General features: G+C 46.9%; 1 protein-coding gene across 6 annotated transcripts in view; it reads right to left on the bottom strand.

Annotated features, from left to right (window-relative positions):
- Window positions 1-26,800, bottom strand: part of PRRC2B (proline rich coiled-coil 2B) — an 88,221-nt gene that overhangs the window by 10,508 nt on the left and 50,913 nt on the right. For 4 of the 6 annotated variants that reach the window (XM_061604405.1, XM_061604406.1, XM_061604410.1 and 1 more), the window contains exons 13-28: window positions 26,311-26,623; window positions 25,348-25,538; window positions 24,318-24,519; window positions 22,727-22,952; window positions 20,061-22,190; window positions 18,646-18,833; window positions 16,201-16,346; window positions 14,085-14,226; window positions 12,518-12,600; window positions 10,434-10,622; window positions 9,520-9,714; window positions 7,737-7,823; window positions 6,550-6,654; window positions 5,124-5,319; window positions 2,644-2,736; window positions 2,440-2,537 (exon numbers count right to left, since the gene is read on the bottom strand). In XM_061604405.1, coding sequence (XP_061460389.1) covers window positions 2,440-2,537; window positions 2,644-2,736; window positions 5,124-5,319; window positions 6,550-6,654; window positions 7,737-7,823; window positions 9,520-9,714; window positions 10,434-10,622; window positions 12,518-12,600; window positions 14,085-14,226; window positions 16,201-16,346; window positions 18,646-18,833; window positions 20,061-22,190; window positions 22,727-22,952; window positions 24,318-24,519; window positions 25,348-25,538; window positions 26,311-26,623 — 4,584 coding nt within the window. The remainder of the gene's footprint in view (window positions 1-2,439; window positions 2,538-2,643; window positions 2,737-5,123; window positions 5,320-6,549; window positions 6,655-7,736; window positions 7,824-9,519; window positions 9,715-10,433; window positions 10,623-12,517; window positions 12,601-14,084; window positions 14,227-16,200; window positions 16,347-18,645; window positions 18,834-20,060; window positions 22,191-22,726; window positions 22,953-24,317; window positions 24,520-25,347; window positions 25,539-26,310; window positions 26,624-26,800) is intronic. The other 2 variants (XM_061604407.1, XM_061604409.1) reach the window with 1 other exon arrangement.

Genomic DNA, 26,800 nt, shown 5'->3' with positions numbered 1-26,800 from the left:
AATAGTAGTTACCAGGTTTTAGAAGATTCTGAATTGGGGGGTGGGTGGCTGGACAAGATGACCTCCAAGACTCCTTCCAACTCTATGATTCCAGGAAGAGTCTGCCAACTGAGATTCTGCATGAGTCACTGATCTGAGACATACCCCATCTCAAAAAAAAAAAGAGGCAAGTCCAGAACAAGAACCCATGCAGAGGCACAATGGGAAATCTCTTTGAACGGTGAAACCATTGTTCAGTGGTAGAGCAGCTGTTTTGCATGCAGACGGTTCAACCCCCTACATCTCCAGATAGGACTGCGGGAGACCCCTGCCTAAAATTTTTGAGAGCAGCTGCCAGTCACGTCTAGACAGATGGAGCAATGGTTTGACGTGGTATACAGCAGCTTCCTACATCTTGCATCGAAGAGTGACGGAATGACCCAGTTTCATCCGATGCAGCAACACAGCGAAAGTCCCCAGCAGAAAGGCCAGAACAGTGAATCAAGCAGAGCTGTAGCGGGCACCCTCCCCTGTGGGTTTATTCCATATTTAACTGCTTTAAAAGAAAAAAAAACCTCACAGGTTTTACTCTTGTGTTATAGACTACCATGAAAACCCACTACGCCTGTCTCCACATCATTACCCCTTTCAGGATTATTTACCAACAAACACCATCCCTCAAGTGATGGTAGTATTCATGGCTTCAAACCTCTTTGCAGGCTGGTGGAATTATTCAAAAGCACTCAAAATCCACCAACTTCAGCAATTAACATGCAATCACTCTAGGCAAACGAGATGCTGCAAGGTACAGACAGCACCACCAGCACCCAAAATATGATGGTCATCAGCATTTACAGGTGAGCAGTGAAAACCTCAGGTTAATTCGGCAAACGACTGAAAAGAAGTTGTCTATCCACTTTTCATACATGCGGCAGGCAAGGCTGCATGCCCTGGTGGTCAACAGTTGCCAGCGTTATCTCTGTGTTTTTGAGACAAGTCACAAAATTTGCCCGGGGGGGGGCACCGACGTCTGGTGCACAAGACTTCGCATTCAAGTGTTTTTAATGTTTGTATTCCTTATGGGTTTAGCTTCTTTTGCTGCTTGTTTGAGAGGAAGGGTGTGACAGAAATTTAGTAAAATATGAATGACATCCCTCAACTGGCACAAGGATACAAAGACAGGCAAAATCATCTGGCAACCTTTGCAGGTTCTAAACTATGCAAACGAGACATGCAATCGGATCAGTGACACCCCCAAATACTTAACAGCTCTTTAAGGCAGGCCCTACGTCCTAGATATATATGGTCTTAGAAGAGGTATTATTTATTATTTAAATTTAGATCTCACCGTTTGTCCCCAAAAGGACCCCAGAAAGAAACAAGGTATGAAAGATACTAATTCTTTGAGTAACCTTTTCCAGTTGCGAATTTTACTGAATTGTATGTAGCGTGTGCAATACGCATTATGTTGGGGGATTATGTATTTGGGTAGTTGGGTGGGTGGTGTCACAATACACAGACTGTTTGGGTTAACGTTTAAAGACTATCAGTGGTCTCCCATAGCACGACTCATAACGAGAAGTCATGCCTTAAAGCTGGTGGGCCCAACTCTGTGGAACTCCCTCCCATTAAAAGTCAGACAGGCATCGTCGCTGCTGAGTTTCAGATGCTGGGTTAAAACCAGGAAGCCTTCGCACCTGCTATTTTGACATTTTCCTTGTGTTTTCGTTTAAATTTTTGACAATTTAAATCTCTTGAGCTTTTAAAATTTTGATGTTCAATGTATGTTTTAGATTTTGCGTATCGTACATTTTTACTGTTGTAAGCTGCTTTAAAATGAACAGAGTTAATGTAAAACATACAACTGTAAATTATACAAACATGGATTTTTAATTTTCCATAGAATAAAATGAACGCGTTTCAACATTTTTGGCTTCTTCAGTGGCCGAATGCTTGGCCTAAAGCAAAAATAAATACAAATATTAATGGCTGAAATGCATCTAACTGTTATACGTTTTTGGAACGCTTATTTTTCATTGGCAGTAGTCTCTAAGCAGGATAAAGAAGTGTTTTCTTTATCACTATTTATACTGTTCATTTTATTCTATAGACAATTAAAAAATCTAAGTTTATATAATTTATAATTGTAAATTTTTACCTTAACTCTGTTCTTTTCCAGTTACATTTGGTAGTGAAACTTTTTTTTTTCCTTTGAGGCTTGGACTGCAATCCAATACGTGTCTACTCAGAAGCAAAGTTCCACTGGGTTCAGTGAGACTTATTCCCAGGTAGGTGTGTATTGGACTGCAGCCTTAGAGGGCAAAAAGCAGGGTGTACATTTTAAAAAAATAGATAATAAATAAAACCTCCATAAAGCATTAAGAATTTTTTTAAAAGGAAAAAAACAGTGTCTTGTCATGAATACATATGCACAGACCCAAAGAGAAGTGGCTGACTTGCCTGCTGATAGCTCTGCTGCTGGGTTATCGTCTGGGGGATGAGACGGGGCTGGCTGGCAAAGACGTGGCCATCCAAATAGAGCGGTGGGATGTGGTTGCCTGGAAAATCGGAACGGTCAGGAGAGAAAAGGAAAAAAGGCGAGGGATTAATCCTGTTCACTCTGGAGAGGCGGGCAAGTGGGTAGAGGAAGGAGTGTCTGCTCACCATCTCCCTTCCACCCGGCCATCAAAGATACAGGAGTCCCACCCCATACTGAACTCCAGAATCCTACTTCTGCAGTCCTTTTCCATAACGGTCCTAGATGCAAAGGGAGGGCAGGTTAATAACGGAGGAGGGAAAGGAAAGGGGAAACTGACCTTTGGGGGGACAAAAAAGGGGTACATACACACATCTGTCTTTTCTCTTGCCCCATTGGTTTAAGATATTTCTATACCACCCCTTCAGCTGACTGGATGAAACTCTTTGGGGAAACACAAGCGATATTCTTCCCCCAAATAATACCCCCTCGTTTACGAATCACACGGGGCTGCAATCCAACGCTAGCTTCTGCTCAGAGCAGAACCGCTGAAATTAATGGGCATGGCTCGCTTAGGCCCATTAATTTCAATGGGTCCATTCCAAGTTGGGCTTAACTTGTCTACAACCCCAGAGCCACCTTCTGGCTTGTTGCGAGTAAGAAGAGAGGCAGGTGGGGGCTGGCTGAGGGCAGACTGAAGCTGGGGGAGGGGGCAGCACCCCATGTGCCCTGCTAGATCAGCCTCCACCGCAGTAAATAGTCGTTTTTAAATTCTGAGCAAGCGCTCCCAGAAACATGACTATAGATTCAAGCCAACTGGCATCATACCTGGAAAATTCTTGAAGACGCACAATAATTCGGGAAGGGGGGAGCTGGTAGTAGAGAAAGAGATACTAAAATCTGGGCTACTGAAACTGGCAAGATAGCCTCTATCTTGTGGATGTACAGGATTGAGGGTTCTTCATTCTCCCCTTTCTCCAGAGGCTATTCAGATTCCTTACATGTCAGACTTTGTGCTCACCTAAGCTTGCGGGTTTACCAACAGCAGTTGTCCCAAAAGGCGGGCTAATGGTTGGAGATCCTACCCCCAAAAGAATTCTTGGGATTTGGGAAATATCAGAGATATTAATTTCGGTTACGCTCTCTTCCTTGGTGGGGATATGACTCAGGCACGGTACTCCCATGGCTAGCGCGCTCTGAAGTATCAATACAATTACAAATCCTTTATCCGAGCAATCAAAACTCTGCAATCCAAATCCCCAGTGTAGCCAATGGAAATGGGGAACGGCAAGATTCTTGTCTCTCAGCCACAGGATCTCTTCAAATGCCCTTTGATCATGCAGCCAAGGGTTCAGTAGGATCCATTGAAAACATCACAGAGACTGAGGGCCCACCAGCAGAGGTCTCTCTTCACTCCCTGGTTTTTGTCAACAACTGCACCCAATCTCCGCCAGTTAAATGCCTTGCCCCCATATCCCTGCCCAGCAAGTGCGCTCCTCAGATGTAGGAATATCCCAGAGGTGTGCTGAGGACATGCTAGAAAGGGGGCTTTTAGTGTTGCCGCTTCATCCCTCTGGAATAAGTTCCCAACTGAAATTAGACAAGCACCTAGCATCTTGCCATTTAGGCATCCATTGGGAGACATTTTTGCTGGACAAGGCTTTTCCTGAAATGTCTTTTTATGGAATGTTAATTGTACAACTGGAGAAATGGTTTTACTGTTTGTAGTTTATTGAAGGTTGAATCCAATAAAGTTCTACGCAGAGTACACCCATTGGAATTAACAGAACTAAGTTAGTCACGTGCACTGACTTCAACAGGTCCACTCGGAGTACGACTAGTACTGAACACAACCTCTAGTAATCTTTTGTATTGTTTCCTATTTTATAGGACATTGCTTGTAACTTTTGGTTGGGAAGCGGCTTATAAATGTGCAAATAAACGAAAGGAAAAAATCATCGGAATTCAAAATGGGTGCCTGCAATTTTTCACTGCTGCACACAGCAAGCTGACAGTTAAAGAAAAGGGCAGCGTACGCTTGATACAACTGGAGGATGCATGGAAGAATATATTATCATTTAAAAACTGATCACTTAGGCATTCTCTCAATGGGTTGCTTACATTATCGGGCTCTTCCACAGGCCATGCATGCGCTCTGCTTCTGGGTTACCAACCTTTTTAGGCCCAGGGCCACATTTGGATGTCTGAATGAGTGTCACAGCCACCGTCCCCTCTGGTTGTTTCTCTCCCCTTTCCCCAGATCAGCCCCCAACCAAAAAGAAACAGAAAACATGAGCGCGCATACGCACACGCACTTTTCTAAGGGAAATGGGTAAAAAGACACAGCGGAATTAATCTGAGCACGTAGAGCTAAAAGACGAAGTGGGAAAGAGCGTCACTCTCCCAACTTCCTCCCTCACCTTTGTGAATTTTTCAAGGCAGAAAAGGGTAAGAGCCTTCACCACTTCATGACCAAGCGGGACAGCGAGTGGGAGGACGTCTGAGGGCACGTGGGCAGCATTCTGCCCATGAACAAAGCTAGGGTCCCTCCCCAACAAGGACACCAGGCACTACTTTCAACAAGCAGCCTTTTTCTTTTACCTCTAGGAGGAAGGAAAAAGCAGCAGGCCAGCAGGCCGGCGATGGGAAAAGAGAACAAATGACTCACCTGGGATCGAAGCAGATGGTGCTACAGAAGCCACAGGCATCGGTGGCACGGAAACGCCGCCGAAGGAGCTGTAACTCACGCCGTTGGAAGCCCCAACAGTGGAAGGGGGTTGGATTCCAGAGTTGCCAGCACCTCCGGGAGAGCTCTGTTCTGGGAGATTTGGGGAGTTCTCCCAAGCTTTGCGCGCTGACTCCATCTGCAAGGACAGAGAAGGCAAGAGCTGAAACCTAGGACATCCTGCACACAAGGCAGGCGCATTACCTGTAAACTGTGGCCAGTGGTGGGTGGTGCCCACTGGGACTGATGGAGGGGGGCAGGCAGAGAGCCCAAACAGGTGGAGGTGGAGCCACAGCCAGAGGTAGGTGGAGCCAACTCATCCCAGTTTTGTCCCCATCCTTCTTCTGAGGGCCTTCTCTAGCCCCTCCCCCCAGTCCGAGGGAGGCTCAGAAGGTGGTGACAAGGAGAGGGCCTTCTTGCTGGTGGCTCCCCATCTATGGAATGCACATCCCTGTGAGATCTGCCTGGCGCCGATATCGACATCTATTTGGCGCCAGGTAAAGACTTATATTCTCCCCCACCCAGTCATCTGATAGACTAAGACAATGTATGTATTCGCATGCTGCCAAAGCTTTGTATGGGGGGGGGGTTGTTTTATTGCTTTGCTTTATGCTATATTTATTTTGGTTTTTGATAATGTAGGTTGCTTTGAGACCTCCGGGTAGCAAGAGACTAATAAATCTAATATATAATAATCCTCCTCCTCCTCCTCCTCGCTAAGATTCACAAGGGGTGGAGACCCTCTGGCCAACCACGGCCCTCCAAGTCCCCTATATGTGGCCCTCTGAACTCTCCATGCCACCTCCCTAGGTTACGTCCCACAATGGACCCTGGTTCCAGGCCTTCCTCAAGTGCTTCTGCCTGGCTGGAATGTATCCTTGTATATTATTATTATCACTGTTATTCCACCCTTCCTCCCAGAAGGAGCCCACGGCAGTCAAAAAACCCAACAAGACACTAAAAGCATCTATAAAACATATTAAAAGCAAAACATCTTTTTTAAAAAAACCATAAAAACAAAAGATCTTAAAATAATCTTAAAAACAAAATCTTTAAAACGTATTTAAAAGCAATCCCACTGATAGCACCTCTCCCTTTCCGGGAAGGAGGATGGAAAGATTTTTGTGCATGCGTAAACCTCCAGTCTGTGGGTGGCTAGAATGTGGTCTGCTGCGCAAAGGTAAGAGCTGCATGCAATACTCCACCCACCTACGCCTCTGGACCCCACCCACCGACAGGCCCTTAGGCTGGGAACCTTCTCCTGCCCCGCCCTCCCGGCCATATGTGAAGTGACGGTTGCCTTCTCTACGCTGCCATCGAGGCAACTGCTCCATATCTGCCCCACCCCTGCTAAGCCCCCAAGGTTTACTTTAAGAGTGAGGTCTGCGGAAGGGAAAGAGATGGGATTCAAGTTGATGCACCGCGGGAGGTGGTGATCTCTCCGGAGGACGGGGAGGGACTGCGCCAGCCCAGCCTGCAGAGACATACACATCAATTAAACACGTCAGTCTTACTTTGGGGAGTTCGTATACTGCAGTTCTTTTCTTTTATTTTTTTTAAAAAAAGACAAGGTGGGGGGGGGGAAATTACCCACAGCTGTTTACATAAGTTTCAGCAAAAACATAACATACAATCGGCATTAAAAAAACCCAAACAGAACAAAACACTAATTAAGAGCTATAACCCCTAAAAGGGTAGGGTAAATAAATAGGGGTTTACTTGATGCCTAAAGGATAAAGGCCGTAGCTCAGTGGCAGAGCATCTGCCTTGCATGCAAAAGGTCCCAAGTTCAATCCCCGGCATTTCCAGGTAGGGCTGGGAGAGACTCCTGCCTGAAACCCTGGAGGGAGGCTGCCGGTCGGTGTAGGTGGCACTGAGCTAGATGCATCAACAGTCTGAATCAGTATAAGGCTGCTTCCTATGTTCTTCCTATAAAAAAACAGGTGCCAGGCGGGCCTCTCTGGGGAGGAAGTTCCATGCTTGCTGGGACGAACAGGGGTTCCAGTTCAGCAACATCTGGAGGGCCAAAGCTTCCCCGCACCTGCTACACAGAGACAAAGTCGAATGGACCTTCCCTCAAAAGAGGCTGCCTGCAATGTCTCTGCATGAGTCAGTGCTCTGGGGATGCCCTCTTCAAAAGCAGAAACAGGGACAGGCAGGTAATTCTCCCTCTTATCAATTTTAAAAAGTAAACATCTTCAGCTGCAAGAGCAAAGCGTACCTCCAAACGTTTCGTTCTGACCTGCGCATCTGGGAAACAATAGCTTAAAGCTCTCAGCTGACACAGCAGAGAGTCATCACTGGTATTTAAAAGGCGAGGAAGAGCCTACAGCATGCTAACGGCAAGGAACTGACTCAGTTCCATGCCTTTCGTGGAAAGCATCAAGACTGCTTTTCATCAGCTGCAGAGGTAGCATAAAAAAGACGCTGGTTTTTTGTTTTGTTTTGTTTAACAATGCCAGGCCAACCAGAAATAAAACCTGTTCGCTCTTCCCTTTTGAGATGCAGGAGTTGAAACGCAGATGGAACGAAAAACAAAAAGGTAGCTTTATTTACGTTGTTGGCCAGGGCATCCTGTAATTTTGTGACCGAGTTAGCTGCAGAACTGGAGGCTGAACCAGGAGGCAGGCTGAAGTCCGAGTCCTGCAAAGAGGCCGCATAGGTTATTTATTCATGTTATTTATTTAAACAAAATTTATATGCTGCTTGATCACAATAAAACCTCTAAGCAGTTTACAAAAAAAAACCTTAAAACATTAAAATTATCAATAATATACAATTAAAAATAGGTAATGAAATACATTCAAAAGATAATTAGAAAGAACAATAAGGTAAAATGAGACTAAAACGTAAATCAACACCTATGTGTCTGGATAGGCTTGCCTAAACAAAAATGTTTTAAGTAGATGCCGAAAAGAGCAAGGGCACCTGCCTGATGTCAAGAGGCAGGGAGTTCCAAAGTGGAGGTGCTACCGTGCAAAAAGATCAATTTCTTACAAGTCCAGAACGAGTATTATGTGGCATCTGTGACAGAGCCAGTTCCAGAGATCAAAGTGGCTGGGCAGGAACATATGGGGTAAGGCTGCGTGCACACATAACATTATGCCATAGTTTGTTTTAATGATGGTTGACTCAACAAACTACACGTCATCTTACATACAAACAAACAAGACACGGTTTCTTTCTCCAAAGCTGCTTTTGCCTCATGTCTTTGTAGCTTGGTGAGCGTCTGAGCTGGAGCGTCCAAACCGACCACGGTTAAGCAAGGCTATTGGGTTTGGCGTAACTCGAAACCATTATTAAAACAAGCCAAAGTTCATAAGACAACAACAAACTATGGTCTGTTCTCAGAAACACACCATGCTTAGTCTGCTGGGCTGGGCACGTATGTTCAAACCACACTTTGGCTAAATAAACCATGGCTTAACATGACTGGGGGACCAGGCCAGTTAGATAACAGGAATCCTCTCTTGCTCACTGTTCAAAGAACCACAACCCACTTTGTGACTCAGGTTCTGCAATGGCCATTTCTAGTAGGCCGGAAGCCCCAAAATGTTTTTTCTCCATTGGAAAATCAACAAGAGTCTTGGTGGACCATTTAATGAGTGGTATGCAATGATAGTCCTACTCTCAGTAGGCCCACTGAAGTTAATGGACGCAACTAATGTAGGTTCATTAAATTTTAATGGGTCTGCTTTGAGTAAGGCTCACTTGAATACAACCCGATGATTTTTTTCCTGCCTGTTGTAGCAATTGTAATGTGCTACGCTACTCTTTTATTTCGCATATTGTATTTTACTGAATTACAATCTGAGTTCCATGAGATCATTCAGTTTCACCAGTCCCATGCTGCAGAACATTCTGCCAGCAGAGATACGGCAGGCACCCTCACTTTTGACTTTCAGATGTCTCTTGAAGACTTTTTTTTAATGCTAAGAGGACTACTCAGTTGTTTAATTTTTTCTTGTAATGATTGTCTGCACTGCTTTTAATGTTTTTATTTATTTATAAGCATATTTGCATACCACTATTTCATTTTTTGAAAAAATCGAAGCAGTTTACAAGAAATAAAAACTGTATTATAAAAAAAAAAATTAAAAATACAATAAAAACAAAGGTCAACTATTGCAAAGAGGCATCTTCTTCACTGCTTGCAGAAGCCTGGCGGAACAGAAGGGTTTTCAGCAGGCATTTAAAGGTTAAAACAAAAGGCACCCGCTGAATCTGTTTTTATACTGCCGAGCCCGATATTTTATGAGAGGGCAGCACAAAAATACTTTTATAAGCAAGCAAACAAACAAGACATGGGCAGAAAACAAGACGTAAATGCAATCCTCACTTTAGGGTTTACTCCGAATTCAATGGGTGGCACAGGAAGGACCGAATCCACATGTATCTCCACCCCATTGACCGAGGGGACGCTGCCTTCGAGGCGTTCCGCACCCTCCGAGCCCTTCCTGTTTTTCAAGGAGCGTTCGTTGCCAATTGGTCCGGGCTTGTGGTCCTTGCTCTGACCCAAGCCTTGGTCTGAATCCTTAACAGGAAAACAGAGAGGCTGAGATTTTTTATTTATTTATTATTTTATTTATATCCCGCCCTTCCTCCCAGCAGGAGATTTTTTATTTTTAAAAGGTAGAGCAAAACCCCACCATTATCATTTCTTTTAAAATGGACCAAAACAAAACCTTCAAAAGAAAAAAAAAAAGGCCCATTTCTACACAGGTCATGGTTAGCGATAAGCAGACCACTAGACACCCCTAAATGAAACCCCCTCCCCATCTCCTTCCCTCCAAAGATTGCCTGGATGTTCAAATTAAACCTGGGGGGGGGGGCTGTATCCAGCATCCTCCATCTGCTGCCACGAGAGCCCATGACATTATAGGGAATGCAAAAGGGCGCAGAAGCTTTGCAGAAAGGGTCATAGCTCACTGGTAGAACATCCGCTTTGCATGCAGCAGGACCCAGATTCAATTCCCAATGGCATCTCCAGGCAGGACTGGGAACCTCCCCTGCCTGAACCTTGTGCAGCTGCTGCCAGTCCGTGTGGGCAATGCTAAGCTAGATGGACCTATCGTCTATGACTCGGCATAAGGCAGCTTCCTATGTTCTCAAGGCGTCCCATCGCTATCTAACCTAGTTTCCAAAATATGCCTGATAAAACCAGGCCATCACCAACACCACTGCCAATATCCAGCCACTGGATCCAGATGCCAGAACAGGTCCCCAATGCCAGTGGCGGCGAAGCCAGGTTACCTTTTTATCCGCCTGCTTTGGAGCTTGCTCTTTCTGGCAATCAGCTTTGGGGTCTGCAAGGCTGCCTCCGCTCATCTCTTCGGGTTTGAGGGTGCCGTAGGGAGAGCTACGCTGGGAAGATGTGGCGGAGGACTCCCGCGACTCCGCGCTCAAGTCAATGCCACTATCCCCTTGGCTGCCTTTAAACCCCTGCCACGCAGAAAAGCACGAGGGTTAGAACCAGCGACTGGGAATCAAAGCCAAGGCTCAATCCAGAGACCGAGAAGACAACAAAAGCGCCACTGAACATGGCAGCCGGTCGTCAAGTCATCCCTTTCTGTCGGAGGAAGTATGAATGCTGGTCGCTGGGAATCGCAAGTGGAGAGCTCAGGACCTGCTTGCGAGCTTCCTGTTAGGGCATCTGGTTGGCCACTGTGAAAACAGGATGCTGGCCTAGATGGGCTCCCTTGGACCTGATCCAGCAGCCAGGCTCTTCTTATGCTCCTCTGTTCTGCAATTTGCAGAAAACCTTATGCAGCTTCCCGTCCAGTAGTGTAGTGGCAAATTTGGAAGTGCAGGATCCCTTCAAGTTAGCCACAGCCATGCCCCCTTCTCCCTTTTTAGCTGCTGGGTTGAGAATGAGATCCCTGTTAATGCCTTCTCCCACAAGAAGACATCCCTAGCAGCCCATAAGCATGAAAGGGGAGAGTGTTAAGAGCCTTCTCTGTGGCTGATTCACCTCCTTTCACTCTGACTGGCTCCAATCAGCAGGAAAGGACAAGGAAGTATGCTAGAAGACTCTTCTTAATAACTAACATACTCCCCTTTCATGCTGATTGGCTTGTAGGATGCTGGAGACAGAGGGACCCTGCTCCCCAAAAAGTAAAGGGTCTAAGACCCCCTGAAACCCCAGACAACTACAACCCTGATCCCATCCTCATTATACCAAACAGCAATAAGCATGATAATCATATTCTTTCAAATGACTCGGAGGAGAGGTATTTCAAAAGAGTGTTATGTCTGGGCCAGGCAGGCCTCACTGGGGAGCCCAAAGTTAGCCTGAAAGCCTAGAAAGGGTGGGGGGGGGAATGCTAAGCATAATAACAGTCACAAACACCTCCTGTCTGTTTTATACAAAAGCAAACATGCACCAGCCTTTGCCAACCGGCTGTTGGACTACAACTCCCATCTGCCCCAGCCAGTGCCGGTTGATGAGGGCTGACCCTTCTCTCCCAGACCCTTGGATCTTCTTCTGAGGTCCTTCTCTAGGTCCCTGCTCTGAAGGAGGCTTGGAGGGTGGTGACAAAAGGGCCTTTTTGGTTGTGGCTCCCCGTCTGTGAAATGCTCTTCCCAGCATGGTCCGCCTGGCACCTCCATGGACATCTTTTCCACGCCAAATAAAGTCTTATCTCCCCTGCTCCCCCCCTCAGGCTTTTGCTAATCTGAGAGGATGTTGTTTCATTACTTAGTGTGCTGCCAAAGCTTCCTGTGGCTGTTATGGGGGTTGCTTTGCTCTGTTTTTATGGTCTAACATATTTATATTTATGTTTCTGAATTGTGTTTTAAGCCACTTGGAGATCATCGGGTAGGAAGTGACCAGCAAGCAGGGCTGTGGAGTCAGAGTCGGAAGCAATTTTGGGTGGTCGGAAGACATGTACCGACTCCGACTTCAAAATAAATTTTGATTGACAATTTTTTTAAAATATAAATTCAAAATATCAAAGAAGCTTCCCATGAAGTCAGCTGTAGTTGAGCATTTCACCATAACTCAAGATGGAAAACATTTTGTGTGTCAGTGTATGATACAGGACCCAGATGAAGACAAATGCTGTGATGCCAAGATCAGCGCATATTCAGGCAGCGACAAAAATGCTCCTAGGAGAGCTTCCAATTTAAAAAGACATTTACAGCCCTTTCCAGGGCTGTGGAGTTGGAAGCAATTTTGGGTGGAGTTGGACAGTAGAAAAATAGAGGAGTTGGGAGTCGAAGGTTTGGCGTACCGACTCCACAGCCCAGCCAGCAAGTCTAGTAAGTAATAATCTAGTCTAATAAAAGTCTAACCAAGAACAACAAGAAAAGCAACCTGCAGCTCAAGTGCCACTTACCTCGGCAGAGCTGGATTCATGGCTAGTAAAGGTGTTGATGGGTTTGCTCCAGGAATCTGTGCCAGACGACTGGACAGAAAGCCCTGTTGCGAGAGGAGAGAGATGCAGCTTAGAAGCTTCCGGGCTGCTTTTCATGTTAACATTTATCACCTCTTCCCCCTCACACACGTCAGGAAGCAGAACAAAATACAGAAAACCCTTTGCTTGGTTTTAGCGTATAGAATCAATTTCTGCAGTTTGGATTTGTTTTACTGTTTGTGCGCTTTATTAAAGTTATTATCCCTCCCTTCCTCCCACAGGAGCCTAGGGCGCCAAACAAAACAAAGCAATTCAACAGAGACCAAAAGAAAAGCATCAGGGGGAAAATAGTTAAAAACATTCTAAAACACAGTTACAGTTTAAAAACATTCAAAAAACACAGTTACGATTAAAACACATTCAAAAAACAGTTATATTTTAAAAACATTCAAAAAACAATTACAGTTTAAAAAACAGTCTTCCATCCAGTGTTCCCCAGGTTGAATCCTATGAACATCTTTGGGAATCCACTACAAGTTTATCTTACAAAGCAGGGGGTGGCCAAACTTTCCTTTGGCAAGGGCCACATCGCATCAGCGGCAATTTGCCGGGGACCGCATACCAGTGGTGAGTGGAGGAGGAGCCAAAAGTGGGTGTGGCTATCCCCTTCTCATTCATTCTCTTTCTCCCCGCCCCTTGCTTAATTTCTGAGACTGGATGAGATTTATTGCTTCTAAGGTGGTGTTGCTGCAGGCAATGCCAGCTTCCGTGCTTGCATGAAACAGCAGAACTCACACAGGCCCAGTCACCAACATGAGGCTTCCAGGCCAAGGACAGGGAACCTCAGGCCCAGAAGCCAAACGCAGGTCTCTCTTATCTGGCCCCTGGGACTCTCCTGAGGCTACCCCACCACTCACCAGCCCTACTTCATACTCTCCTTTAGTGTTTTTGCCTGCCTAGAATGTGGTCTTGAACTCTAACCATGCCTTAGGGTTGCCAGATTCAGGGCCTGAAATTGATCCTGTAACTTTAGGAGAAGAGAAAGTCAGCCAAGTGCAGGTGTTCTTGCAACACTATAATGGGAAAAACCACAAGGTGAACTTCTCCCTTCTCCCTGCACAACTTTTAAAGACACAGAAGACCTCTTAGAGGCTGGGCCTGGCAACCAAGAGGTCTTCTGTATCTTTAAAAGTTGTGCAAGGGGAAGGGAGAATTCCACCTTGTGGTTTTTCCCATTACGGTGTTGCAAGAACACCTGCACTTGGCCGACTTTCTCTTCTCCTAAAGATACAGGATCAGTCTCAGGCCCTGAACCTGGCAACCCTACCATGCCTCTTGTTTGCCGGGATGGAGGACAGGGAGGGGTGTGTGAGCATGTGTACAAGCTTACTTATTGTACGGATAAAATCTGCATTAGTTGCTCCACCCACTTTTGCCTTCGGCGCCGCCCACCACTGGCACGTGGCACCCAAGAAGGGAATGTGGCCCTCAGACTGAAAATAAAAAATAAAAAGGCTCCCCACTTCTGACGCAGGCAAACCTGACTCACCAGGACTGTTGGTCTCCCAGATCTCTGTGCCGAGGCTGTTTCCAGAAACCGAAATGTCCCCTTGCTCGAGGCACACGCTGTTCTGCTTCTTGGCAAAGCGTGGAGGGATACGAGACTGAAGGACGCGGCCTTTGGCTGGAGCCTGTAGGCGAAGGGGAGAAAAAAACAAACCCAAGGGTTGTCAGGACTTCCAGGGAAACCATGAAAGGCTGTGATCCAAGGGCAGGATCTCAAGGAAACGTGATGCTGTCTGGCCAAACTGGGAACGTCTTTCCTACAGCTGAAGAAGGTGGTGAAGAGAGGATGTTTTGGGGACACTCACACCCCTCCAAGACTTGCCTGGGGCTCCCTGCTCCAACAGCACTACCGTTTCTTATCTTGCTTTGAGCCCCCAAGAAGGGGAGAAGGGTTAGAGCTGCACCCTGAAGGGGGCTGGTCTCCTACGCATTGATAACCACGGGAGATTCTCCACTGGAGTCAGGCTCAGTGCTAGCGCAAAGAAGAGTATTAAAAGCCAGTGAATACTTATTTATGTATTTCCACATACTTCTCATGGTGATGTACGAAACGGAACAAAAAAAGATCCTTGCCAGAATGAATAACATCAGATGAGCCCAGGTGGATCAGGCCAATGACCCATCTGGTCTAGCATCCTGTCCTTGACAGTGGTCACCAAACGCCAATGGGAAGCCCGTAAGCAGGACCTGCATGCAAGAGCACTCTCCTCTCCTGCAGTTTCCAGAATTAGCAATTTCAGTGTTCCCCACCCCATTGCCACCCCTCAGCTAAGCTCAAGCCAGCCAGCTTACGTCCATTCCGCTGATTCCCTGCCATTTCAGCATTTAGAAAGAGTCCTTTTCTAAAAATAAATGCAGCTGTCAAACCCAATCTGAAAGCATCAGCTGGGAGGTCTGACCATAGAGAGCAGTGGGAAGAGTGGTAGGTTGCCACTCTATCGGCCATACACTGCAGTCAGAAGAAGGAAACAGCATTGGGCTAGATCGGTTAGGCCATGAAAACAGGGGAAGTCAATCTGCGGCATGATCTGCAGACAGAATGGAGGCTGCTATAGATTCGGCAGTAACATCCATGGTAAAAGCAGTGGCAGGACTTTGGAAGGGCCAAACAGGACAGCCTTGAGAGCCATACGTGGCCTGCAGATTGCCCATTTGTGCTATAAAAGGCTTCAGGGCAGGGCGGGAGTTTGCTTGGGCAAAAGTAGGATTGGCTTTATCCAACTCCTGGCACAAGATGTCCCTCAGGGAACCTTATCTGCCACTCCTGATGGTTTAGAACAGAGGTTCCCAAACGATGGTCTGTACACTTCATACAGATGGCATGGCATAGCACAACCCATGTTAAATATTCATATTTATTTTTAATTGCACTTTTATTGCTTCCTTTATTTCTTAAACTGCATCTTATTATAATACAATTTGAATTCTAAGGCAGCAGTTCCCAAACTTTTTTTCCCCCGTGGACCGCTTGGTCTTGCTGGACCCACTCAGTTATTTTTTCCGCCTGTTGTAGCAATTGCAATGCGCTGTGCTAAATACTGCATGATTTTTAATTGTCTTTTAATCCCTGTTATTTTCTTATATTGTGTTTGATAGTATGACATTTGAGTTCCATAGAATTTAAATTGTAGTGCAACAAAATACAATTTAACAAATAAAAGAAGCAACAAAAATACAACTAAAAATCATTATGAATATTTAACAAGGACATGCCCCAGACCCCCTGAATGGAGCTCGCAGACCATCGGTGGCCCACAGTTTGGGAACCCCCATTCTAAGGAACGCAAATTTAAATGCGTTAAATTACAACACAGGAAATAAATGCAGCAATAAAATACAATTAAAAACCAAGCAGCATCTAGCAAAGTGCATTTCAATTGCTACAACAGGCAGGCAAATCGTTACAAGTGGTCCACCAAGACAATCAGCAATTTTCAAGTGGTTCATGGGGAAAAAAAGATTGAGAGCCTCTGGTTTAGATGCATCATGCCAGGATACAATACTAGAATCCTGGTTTGTTGAGAAGGCTGTTCATGGGTGTGGCAGGGGGAAAATGAATGCCAAGTCACCAGAGGGCCTTCCTGCCCTCAGGTCCTCACCTGGGCTGCTTGCTCTTTCTTCCTCCGCTCCTCCTCCAACAACCTCCGCTGCTTCTTCGTCAGGACCTCAATGAAGCCTTCGCCCCCCATCGGGCCCACCTCATTCTCCTCCATGGGGCCGGAAAGCCGTCCGTCCATGATACCATCTGTTAAAAGCCATAGTCCCAAAATTGGTTCGGCGACTTGGATAGCTCCTTGAACGGTCGGACAAAAACCCAGAGCGGGTTCGCAGCCCCACTGGCATCGCAGCCACCAGCCTCCATTAGGAGGACTAGGACCTGGGAGAGACCAGGTTTCAAAATCCCCCACTCAGCCATGAAGCTCGCTGGGGGTGACCTTGGGTCACAGTCACACAGTCTCTCAGCCTGATCTACTTCACAGGGTTGTTGTGAGGATTAAAATGGAGAGGGAGGAGAACCATGAATGGTATCTTGAGGTCTCTGGAGGAACAGGCAGTATATAATATAAAACTAAATAAGAAGGAATGAACTTCAGGTCACTTCCCCGACAGATACCTTTTGAGGGTTGGGTTTGTTTGGCTCGGGAGCGGGTTGCACCTTGTTTTTTTTTTTTAAATGAAACTTTGGTTATCAAAATTAAATAAATACTTTATTATTATTATTATTATTATTATTTATTTTATTACATTTTTAGACCGCCCTATAGCAATAAGCTCCCAGGGCGGTGTACAGCAGTTAAAACTGTCTCTTGGGAGAGAAGGTGAGGGGAGCTTATCCAGGGGAGGGGGAAGACAGAAGTGGTAGGAGGAGGTGGCACCCTTGACGCTCACTCAAGAAAAAAATCCAAATATGACCCATGTGCCAAAAAAAGTTGGCAGGCCCAGGCTTCAACACTACCCTGTGTCCCCCACCCCGACCCCACTAGGTATAGAAATGCACAAAAGCAGGACTACAGCCGAACGTCAAAAAGACTAAAGTAATGACAACAGAAGATTTATGTAACTTTAAAATTGGCCATGAGGACATTGAACTTGTCAAGGTTTATCAATACCTTGGCACAGTCATTAACCCAAATGGAGACAATAGTCAAGAAATCAGAAGGAGGCTAGGACTGGGGAGGGCAGCTGTGAGAGAACTAGAAAAGGTTGTCAAATGCAAAGATGTATCACTGAACACTAAAGTCAGGATCATTCAGACCATGGTATTCCCGATCTCTATGTATGGATGTGAAAGATGGACAGCGAAAAGCAGATAAGAGAAAAATTAACCCATTTGAAATGTGGTGTTGTTATCTCTGAAGAAATTAATGAAGATATTAGAGATAAAGTTATCAATGGCTTGGATAATCTTCTGGACTGGAATGATGTGATGGAGCTTGATATAGAGAAAATCTATGGAATTAACTGCAGCCATGTGACAATGGAAAAACTCTTAAGAGATGAGCCAGTGCATTTTGTAAAAAAGAAGAACACTGATATGACCTTACAACAGTATTTCAGCAACTTATTCAGAATGGATGGCAAGAAAATATTTGGGATAGAGGAAATTCCCATCAGACTCTTATTATATGACTATGGCTATGACAGAAAGATTATTATGGAATACTGATAATGGAAGATTGGACACTGAAATTACTGGACTTAACAGGACTATTGAAGATGGAAGATGGAACTAATAGGGATAATGGAATAATGGCTATTGAAATTATTGGACCTAACAGATTCTGATGAGATGGATTAATTGAAATGTTTATTTGGACTATGGTTATGACAATAAGATTATTATAATTATTAACGAGATGGATTAATTGACATGTTTATTTGGAGAAAAATTGATAGATATATTTCTTAAAGAATTGAAACCTCTCTTTGACTTTTTGTGGAAAGAATAAAGTAATGTTTATGAGATTTGATGATTAATTAAGATAACTACTGGAGGAAAGTGATTTTATAATATGATTTAAGAGACAGGATTGTTATATATTGTAGACCTATAACTGATTTGATATGTGACAAATGGGAAGTCAACATTTTATTTTTTTTTGTTTAATCATTTTTGTTTTGTTTTGTTTTTTTGTCTTTGAATGTTTTATGATTTTGTTTTCTATGTTTTATGAAAATTTGAATAAAAATTATTGTAAAAAAAAGAAATGTGGTGTTGTAGGACAGCTACGTGCATACCATGGTCTGTGAAAAAGACAAATAATTGGGTGTTAGAACAAATTAAACCAGAACTATCATTAGAAGCTAAAATGATGAAACTGAGGTTATTATACTTTTTTCACTAGAAAAGACCATAATGCTGGGAAAAACAGAAGGGAGTAGAAAAAGAGGAAGACCAAACAAGAGATGGATTGATTCCATAAAGGAAGCCACAGACCTGACCTTACAAGATCTGAACAACAAATGCTCTTGGAGATCGCTGATTCATAGGGTCGCCGTAAGTTGTGATCGACCTGAAGGCACATAACAACAAGGGAACTTACTTCCATAGTTCAGCTCAAACTGAGAAATGGCCTCTCCCTTTTCACCCGCTTGCTGGGCTGCAGACTGGGGCTCCCTCTCTGGTTTCTTCCCCAGCCCTTCGCCGCTGTTCAAGTTGGTGTGGGAGCCGTAAACGGAGTGCCCACTCCCAGAGCTGCTGGGGTCAAGGCTCCCGCTTTCTTCTGGAGATCTAGAGAAGGCCATGAAAAAGCACCAGCTTAAAGGAAGATCGTTTTACTCGGTCGCTTAATGTATGGGGCAGGGAGCCTCAGGTCTGGGGGCCAACTGCGGCCCTCCAGGGCTCTCTATCTGGCCCTTGGAACTTGCCCCAGGCTGCACCCCTTCCCTGGGCCTGTTTCAAATCCCCCCTTGAGGGTTTTTTGCCAGGCTAGAATGTGTCCTTGGACTCTGATAACGCTTGCCTCAATAGAGGATAGAGAGGGGTGTACAAGTGTGCGCAGAAACTAGTTTACTATAACAAAGGTGAAATTAATATTTATTGCTCCACCCACTTTTGCCTCTGGCCCCGCCCACCACTGGAATGCAGCCCTCAAAAGGTTATCCAACAAGGAATTTGGCCCTTGGGCTGAAAGAGGCTCCCCATCCCTGCTTTAACAGGTGGTGAGAGGCAGAGACATATGTCGATTTGGAGACTGAGCTACGAATCACGTCTTCCGTTCAAATCTCATCTCTGCCACGAACTCATTAGGTGGTGTTAAGCAAGCCACTCTCAGCCTCAGTCTGCCCCTTCCTTTAGTATGGGGACAATAATACCTGCCTACCTTGCAGGGGGATTGTAAAGAAATTACTGTCACAGTGTATGTGAAAACACTCTCAACACCCCAAGCTGGAGAAGGATTGTTTCTAAATTTCAAAACAAATATATAACAAATGCTAAAGAAAAGGTAAAAAATTGAAAGGATAAGGTACAGTTTGTTGGGAGTAAAGCACCAACACTTGTAACAAGTAACCTGAACCACTGGGGTGGGAGTGGGGGCAACAGAGAGAAAGGCAACCTATTCTTCCTTCAAGAATTCCTTCTTTAGTATCCACTCACTGATATGCAGATTGTTTTTTCTCAGGCTTTACTTCCGCCCTCTTTCTTCTAAATAGCATTAAGTGTGCAAGTGTTGTGAACCCATACTGGCCACATATATGTCTGTACCTAGAATGGCTTTATTGCCCAGGACTAATAAGGCATAACTTTCTTTATTCTTTTTCAACCACCAGTCTTAGCAGACTATTCATTTCTGCGCTCCGCTTCCACGTCTACACCAAACTCCAATACAGTGAAGCGTAAGTAAACCGATAAATATCTGCAAAAATCCAGTATGTAAACTGAGGCAGGACTTCATTGAGCAACCACAGCCTTTATGGGGGAGAAAAAAGGAGGGCACGGAAAGGCTGCGAGCCTTACCTTTTGCTTTTCGTCTGTGCCCCATTCTGCTGCTGGCTCTCGTAGCAAGAAGCTGCTCCATTTCCACCAGTTCTCACGGCTTTGTCCCCACAGCCAGCCGAATCGGCTTTCCGGCTTTGCCGATCCACTAAGGGTCTCTGGCTCGAAAAGCTCCTCTTGGCCAACTCCCTCTTTTCCCCCACGCCACTGCTGGCAAGGCTGCCATCCAGCTGGGCCTCACCCTCCGAGATGCCACCGCCGCGCCTCTCCCGCCTCTCGCTGAAGTCGCTGCTTTCAGAGGCCGTCTCCCACTCCTCATTGGCATGGTCAGAGGAATTCTGATAGGGCAGTTCAGGCGATCTCCTGGTAGAGGTGCCGCTCCTGTCCATCACGGACAGCTTGGCTCTCCCCGGCCACTGGCAAGCTAAGAGGTTGGTCCCACCTTCTTCCGGGTTCCACTGCCCCGCAGACTCGCGCTCTTGTCTCAAGCGCCTGAACCGGGGTGGTTTGTCCTGGCGAGGTGGACGCCGGCGACGGAAAGGGCGGTTCTCGACGTTTTCAGGATCGCCCCCGTAATCCCCTTGGAAGTAGAGCCTCCTGTCGACGGGGTCCTCCTCAAAGGCACGCCTGCTAAAGGAGTCCTGGCCATAGTCCCTCTCAGACGGGCGCCTGACCCCAAAGGTATCCAGAGGTGTACCGTGGCTGTACTCCTGCCACGTGTTTCCCCCACTCCTGCACTGCCACTGCGAAGGCTCCTTGGAAGCAATGCCTCTTCGCCCATACCCAGAATTGCTAAGCCTTGGGGGCAGAGACCGCCCAAAAGCTCGCGGGGCCCTTGTCTTGGCATCAAGGGCGCTGTGGTCATCCGAATAGATCTTATTGGATCTCCAGGAGTCATGCAAGTCCCCCTTCTTGAGGTCACCTTCCTCCCTCTCCGCAAGGGAGCCCTCGTTGCTGTTCTCAGAACCCCGCTGGCGTCGTCGTTTGGGCAGCTCCTCGTACTCCGAACCTTCGCTGTGGGTCTCACTGGCAATCCTGCGCCTGGGTTTCCCCCGAGGAAACTCTTCCGACTGGTTAAATTCCCTCAAGGCCCGCCCTCTGCTGCTCCGCTGGGTACTGTTGACACCGCTATTGTTACTGCTGCCGTAAGCTCCCCTGCTACTGTTGCTGCTGCTGCCGCTACCCCCACAACCCACAGTGCTCCCACGGCCTCGGAATGTGAACTCCCTGAAGCCACGGCCTCGGCCACGTCCCTGGCCCCTTCCACCAAAGGCTTGTTCCTCATCAATAAAAATCCAGTTATTTCTTTTGGTAGGGGGCAGGTCGCTGGACTCCCTCGACTGAGGTTTACCCTCCCAGACTTTCCCGCTTTTCTCGTCCTCCTCTTCTGGTTCCTCCTCCTCCTCCTGGGGTTTCTCAGCTGCTTGGACCACAGGCCGAGAGGGGTACTTCTCATCCAGAACGTGAAAGCGGGCGGAGTGGAGCAACGCTGCACAATCCTCCTCCGCCTCTTGCTCTTTCTTGTGAACGGGGGCCTTTTCTTTAGCCGAATGAGGAGAAGCTTCTTCCCCGTCCGCTTTCACCTTTTCCAGCTCTTTCTCCTTCTCTTCAACTTTGAGAGCTTTCAGAACTGGCTTCTTAATTGGGCCAGATCTGCGAGCCCTCCCTGTTTGTTCCTGGGGCTGCTGCTGCTGCTGCTGCTGGCCGCCGGCATTTCGGCTCTCAGGAGACCATCCTGGCTCAACAGCATTCTGCTTGCCAGTGGACCCGTCTTTCTTCCACGTCTCGGCACCAAACGATTGCTCGTCTCGGCACGCCTCTTCCTCTGCAGAAGTTGTCCCCTCTGAGGATTTCTGATAATGGCCAGCATCCCAGCCATTGAATTCTGGCTTCTTATCATGGATCATGCTGGCTTCCAAGGGGGTGTTCCTCAGGTTCACATGACAAGTGTCAGCAACGCATGCGTCAGAGGGAGCACACTCTTGATGCTGGAAGAGGCGATCCTGGCTCACCCTTTGGGAGGAGCCGATGCAGCTGTCATAATTTGCCTGGGGCTTCTTGTCAAAGGAGTTTAAGTAGTCTTCTCCCGGCTCCTCAAAGAGATCGCGCTGAGGGTTTATGCTGGACTGTGTCAAGTAAGAGGTGTCGTTTCTGAAGAGGAACACAAGAACACCCAAAAAAGAATTCAGTCACCAACTCGTTGAAAGAGGAAGGTCTTCAATAGGTGCCGAAAAGATAACAGAGATGGCGTCTGTCTAATAATTAAGGGGAGGGAATTCCACAGGGTGGGTGCCGCCACGCTAATGGTCCGTTTCCTACGTTACGCAGAACACAACATAAGATTGTGATAAGATGGCATCTGCAGGAGGCCCTCACCTGCAGAGCGCAGTGATCAACTGGGTATATAAGGGGTAAGACGGTCTTTCAGGTATCCTGGTCTCAAGCTGTATAGGGCTTTGTACACCAGAACTAGAACCTTGAAACTTGTAGTCTGTCAACAACTGAGAACCCAACTCCCATCATCCCAGACCACTGTCTATGCTGTCTGGGGAGGATGGGAGGACCCAACGTTGAAGAACAGCGGTACAGACAATACTGAGCTAGACTGACCAAGGGTATAACACGGAGTATCTAAGGCAGCTTCCTGCATTCCAATGACGAGAGAGACTGGGCAGGTTTACCCTCACCTGGAATGCAATCTTTCGCTGGCCATGCCCTCGGTCTGCTTTGGGCGTGAAACGGGGCACCCTTTGCTCTGCAAGGGGGTGTAGCTCTCTTGCCCCCATACAGATGGGGAGGCTTCCCCGGGAACAGCTTTCCTCTCTGGCTGCACCGAGGGCTGGCAGTTCTGCTCCTTCGATGGACAGCTGCTCCCGTTCATGGGATCCTGCTGGGCCGCCGGCTTCATAATCCCTGTTTTGTGATAGAAAAAGAGGGGAGGTTAGGCAACTTGGAGCTCAAACAGGCCTCCGAGGGCTTCCCATCGGGGAACAGCCACAGCTCAGTGGCAGCAGAGCAGATGCTGCACACGCAACAGTCCCAGGTTCAATCCCTGGTGTTCACAGGTTAGAGCTCGGAGACACCCACTCCATCTCAAACCCCAGAGCCGCTGCCAGCCAGTGAGCTGGATGGACAAATGGTCTAACTCAGGATAAGGTAGTTTCTGGTGCTCATTTTATTTATTATTTAATTTGTATCCCACCCTTCCTCCCAGCAGGAGCCCAGGGCAGCAAACAAAGCGCTAAAAACACTCTAAAACACCATAAAAACAGATCTTAAAATACATTAAAACAAAACAGCGTCAAAAACATTAAAAAAAATTAAGCAATTCTAACACAGACGCAGACTGGGATAGGTCTCAACCTAAAAGGCTTGTTGAAAGGGGAAAGTCTTCAAAAGGCGCCGAAGAAGATGCAGCCCCTGCCACCATTCCCAAACCTGCAGAGGGTGCTGAAGACTAGCGGTCTTTGGCCCACAAAAGGTAGCAACGGGCAACCAACTTGGATGACTTTAAAAGAGAATTAGACAAATGCACGCAGGAGGAGGAAAAGGCAGCTGTTCAGTGGCTACTAGTCACATTGCCTAAGTTCTCTTCCCACTGTTGGAAGCAGCCTGCCTCTGAATGGCAGTTGCTGGGAATTGCAAATGGAGAGACTGCTGTTGCTTGAGGGCTTCCCGTTGGGGCATCAGGTTGGCCATTGTGAGAACAGGATGCTGGACTAGATTGAAACCTTATTTTATTCATCACTAGCACATCCTTTCCAGCACAGCCACTAGAGAACTAGAAACTTCCTGCTTTGGGTGTTTGTTTTTTGTTTCGGTTAGCAACCTGTCGTTGAAAAGCTTTCTGCTGTACACAGATATTAACATTTCCCAATTCCCTCTACGGCAATGATGGGGAAATGGATCCAGCCAGCAGGCTGAAATCCTTGGGTTGTATCCAGTGTTAGTCATACTCACAGCAGAATTTAGTTGGATACAACCTCTTACGTCCACCACCCCTGCGGGCAGGGCCACCTACCTTCTTATCACCCGATGTCACAATGATGTTAAGTGATTGGGTTTTAGCCACAGGGATGGTCAGTTGATCTGCAGGGCTTGCAAAGCACAAGGGGGAAGGGAAAAGGAGGCAGGCAACCAGCTCTTAACGACTGTTTGCCCATAGGGAACAATGGTTTGCCTGAATGGAAGCTAAACCATGGTTAGCCGCAAATTATGATTTGATGAAATGTTGACTGAATTATGTTGCATTCTTTTAAAAAAAGAAAGATTTTTTACCTGAGGGATGAAGGGTGGAGGGATAGAAATCCACTGGGGGGCGCCCCTGGGCCATACGAGGGTCCATGTAGGAAGGCATCATCATCCAACGGGGGTCGAAGCCCAGCATCTGAGGATGGGGTGGGTAGAAGGTCCGCTGAGGGTGGGAGGTGGGAGGGTAGACCTGGGACTGCTGCCAGCTCTGCATTTTATACAGCTGATCCTGAAGAGGGAGAGAGAGAAGACTAAATGGACACAGGGCGGAGATCCCAACAAAGTGGTTTCTCAGTAAAACTCTCTTTCCAGAGAAACTGTTACTCCATGAGGGGAATTGGGGTCTCCTAACAACTCTCAGCACCCGCCACAAACTACACTTCCTCAGATGCTTTCAGGGGAAACCATGGCGTTAAAGTGGTATCATAGTGCTTTAAAATGTATGGTGCAGATGTGGCAAAAATTAAAAGGTATTAATTCATAGAATCGTAGAGTTGGAAGGGGCCTATAAGGCCATCGAGTCCAACCCCCTGCTCCACGGAGGAATCCAACATAAAGCATCCCTGACAGGTGGCTGTCCAGCTGCCTCTTAAAGGCCTCCAGCGTAGGAGAGCCCACCACCTCCATAGGTCATGGGTTCCATTGTTATACTGCTCCAACAGTTAGTTTTTCCTGATATTCAGTCGAAATCTGGCTTCCTGCAGCTTGAACCCATTATTCCATGTCCTGCACTCTGGGATGATTGAGAAGAAATCCTGGCCTTCCCGTGTGGCAATCCTGCAAGTACTTGAACTATCATTTCTCCTCAGAGAGCTATAGTTCCCCAAAGTGGCTTAACAATCAATTCCTCTTCCCAGGAAACTCTGGGAATTATCACTGTGAGGGGAATAGAGGGTCCCTTCACAAACTAGTTCCCAAGATTCTTTGGGGGAAGCCATGACTGTTTATAAAGTGGTATGATACTGCTTTAAACGGATAGTGTGAATGAGGCCAATGTAAAGTAACAGGAAGTTGTCCTGCATGACCCCCATGCGGATGAGCAGCAGTGGTTTCTTACCTGCTGCTGCTGTTGCTGCTGCCTTTGGAACCGCGGGGGAAGCAATTTCGGGTACTTGTTGAACTCCTGTGCTGGAGACGCAGCCTCTCGGAGTTCCTCCTCACTGCTGCTCCGGTGGGCTGTCAACACAGCCGGGGTCTCCTCTTCCACGTAACCCGAAGAAGATTCCTGGGTATGAAACTCGGGATTTGCTAAGAAGGAGAGGGAGACAAAGTCTGAATGCCTCAGCGCCTCACAGGAAGTGAAGGCCTCAGAATAAAGGGAGACATCACTCTCAGTTCTCACATCAATATTATGGGATGCCTCCCACCAGGCAGGGAACCTTCCCTTTTTGAGAAAGCTTAACAGCTGTGAGTTTTATTCGTATTACTATTTTGAGTTGTTTCATTAGGGATTTTCCTTTTTGTTTTTAATTCAGGGGTTTGGGGCTCTTTGTTCATTTGGTTAGGTGGGCACTGCTTTGTCTGTTTTTCAGGGGAGGATGTAAAAGTTTTCCTGTTGTATTCTTTTTTTGGGGGGGAGGAGGTTCTGAGCATTACCAGGTTTTCTTCCGTGAAATGGGTATTTTGTGGTGTTCACAACAGGTGCTTAGATTCCTAAAAGCTCTGATTACGAAATCACAATCTGGCACATGGTTTGGCAGCCACACGTGATCCGATCTGAAATCTTTTCTTTTTTCTCTCTCTCTCACTAGGATACTAAACCGCCACCAAGGCCCTGTCCTTTGCTAAAGCAAAGGGAGCAGGCAGTAGCTCAAGTGGTAGAGCATCTGCTTTGCATGCAGAACGCCCCAGGTTCAATCCCCAATGGCATCTCCAGGTAGGACTGGGAGACTCCTGTCTAAAGCCCTGGAAAGCCGCTGCCGGTCAGTGCAGACAGTACTGAGCTAGATGGACCAATCAGTCTGACGTGACATAGGGCAGCTTCCTGCGGTTCCTACGAACCCAACCAGGGCATGCCTACCTCTCCGGATCACATGGCTGATCTCCAGTGCGGCATTCTTCTCCGTGCTGGAGGGCCTGGGCTCTTCGCTCTCTGCGTGCTTGTGGCCGTCCCCCGCTCTCTGCGCCAGCTTGCACTTCTGATCCAGCTCCTTCAGCTTGGCAGCGCAGGCAGCCAGTCGCTCTTCCCGCGCTCGCCGCTCCTCCTCCTCACGCCTCCTCCTGGCCCGCTCAACAGCCTCGGACATCTCGGAGTGGATGAACTTCTGCCTCGGGGGAAGCTTCTCCTCCTTGTCGTCAGACGATTGCTGCCGGAGGGTCGCCAGGGAAGGTTTCTGGCAAAGGAAGGTGGAAGCAAAAGCAAAATTGAAGAGAAAGGAAATTCTCACCATGGCAACCTGCTGTCCAAGTAACTCTGGTGGCAAGAAAAAGAGATGGACCAACATTTGCAGCCCGGTAGGGCAAGTCTGCAAACGTTGGGCTATTTCTCCCTTTTTATTCAAATATTTATA

This window comes from Rhineura floridana, chromosome 20 (genome assembly GCF_030035675.1).
Source record: "Rhineura floridana isolate rRhiFlo1 chromosome 20, rRhiFlo1.hap2, whole genome shotgun sequence".
Taxonomy (NCBI): domain Eukaryota; kingdom Metazoa; phylum Chordata; class Lepidosauria; order Squamata; family Rhineuridae; genus Rhineura; species Rhineura floridana.
This window is presented reverse-complemented; position numbering and strand designations above follow the sequence as displayed.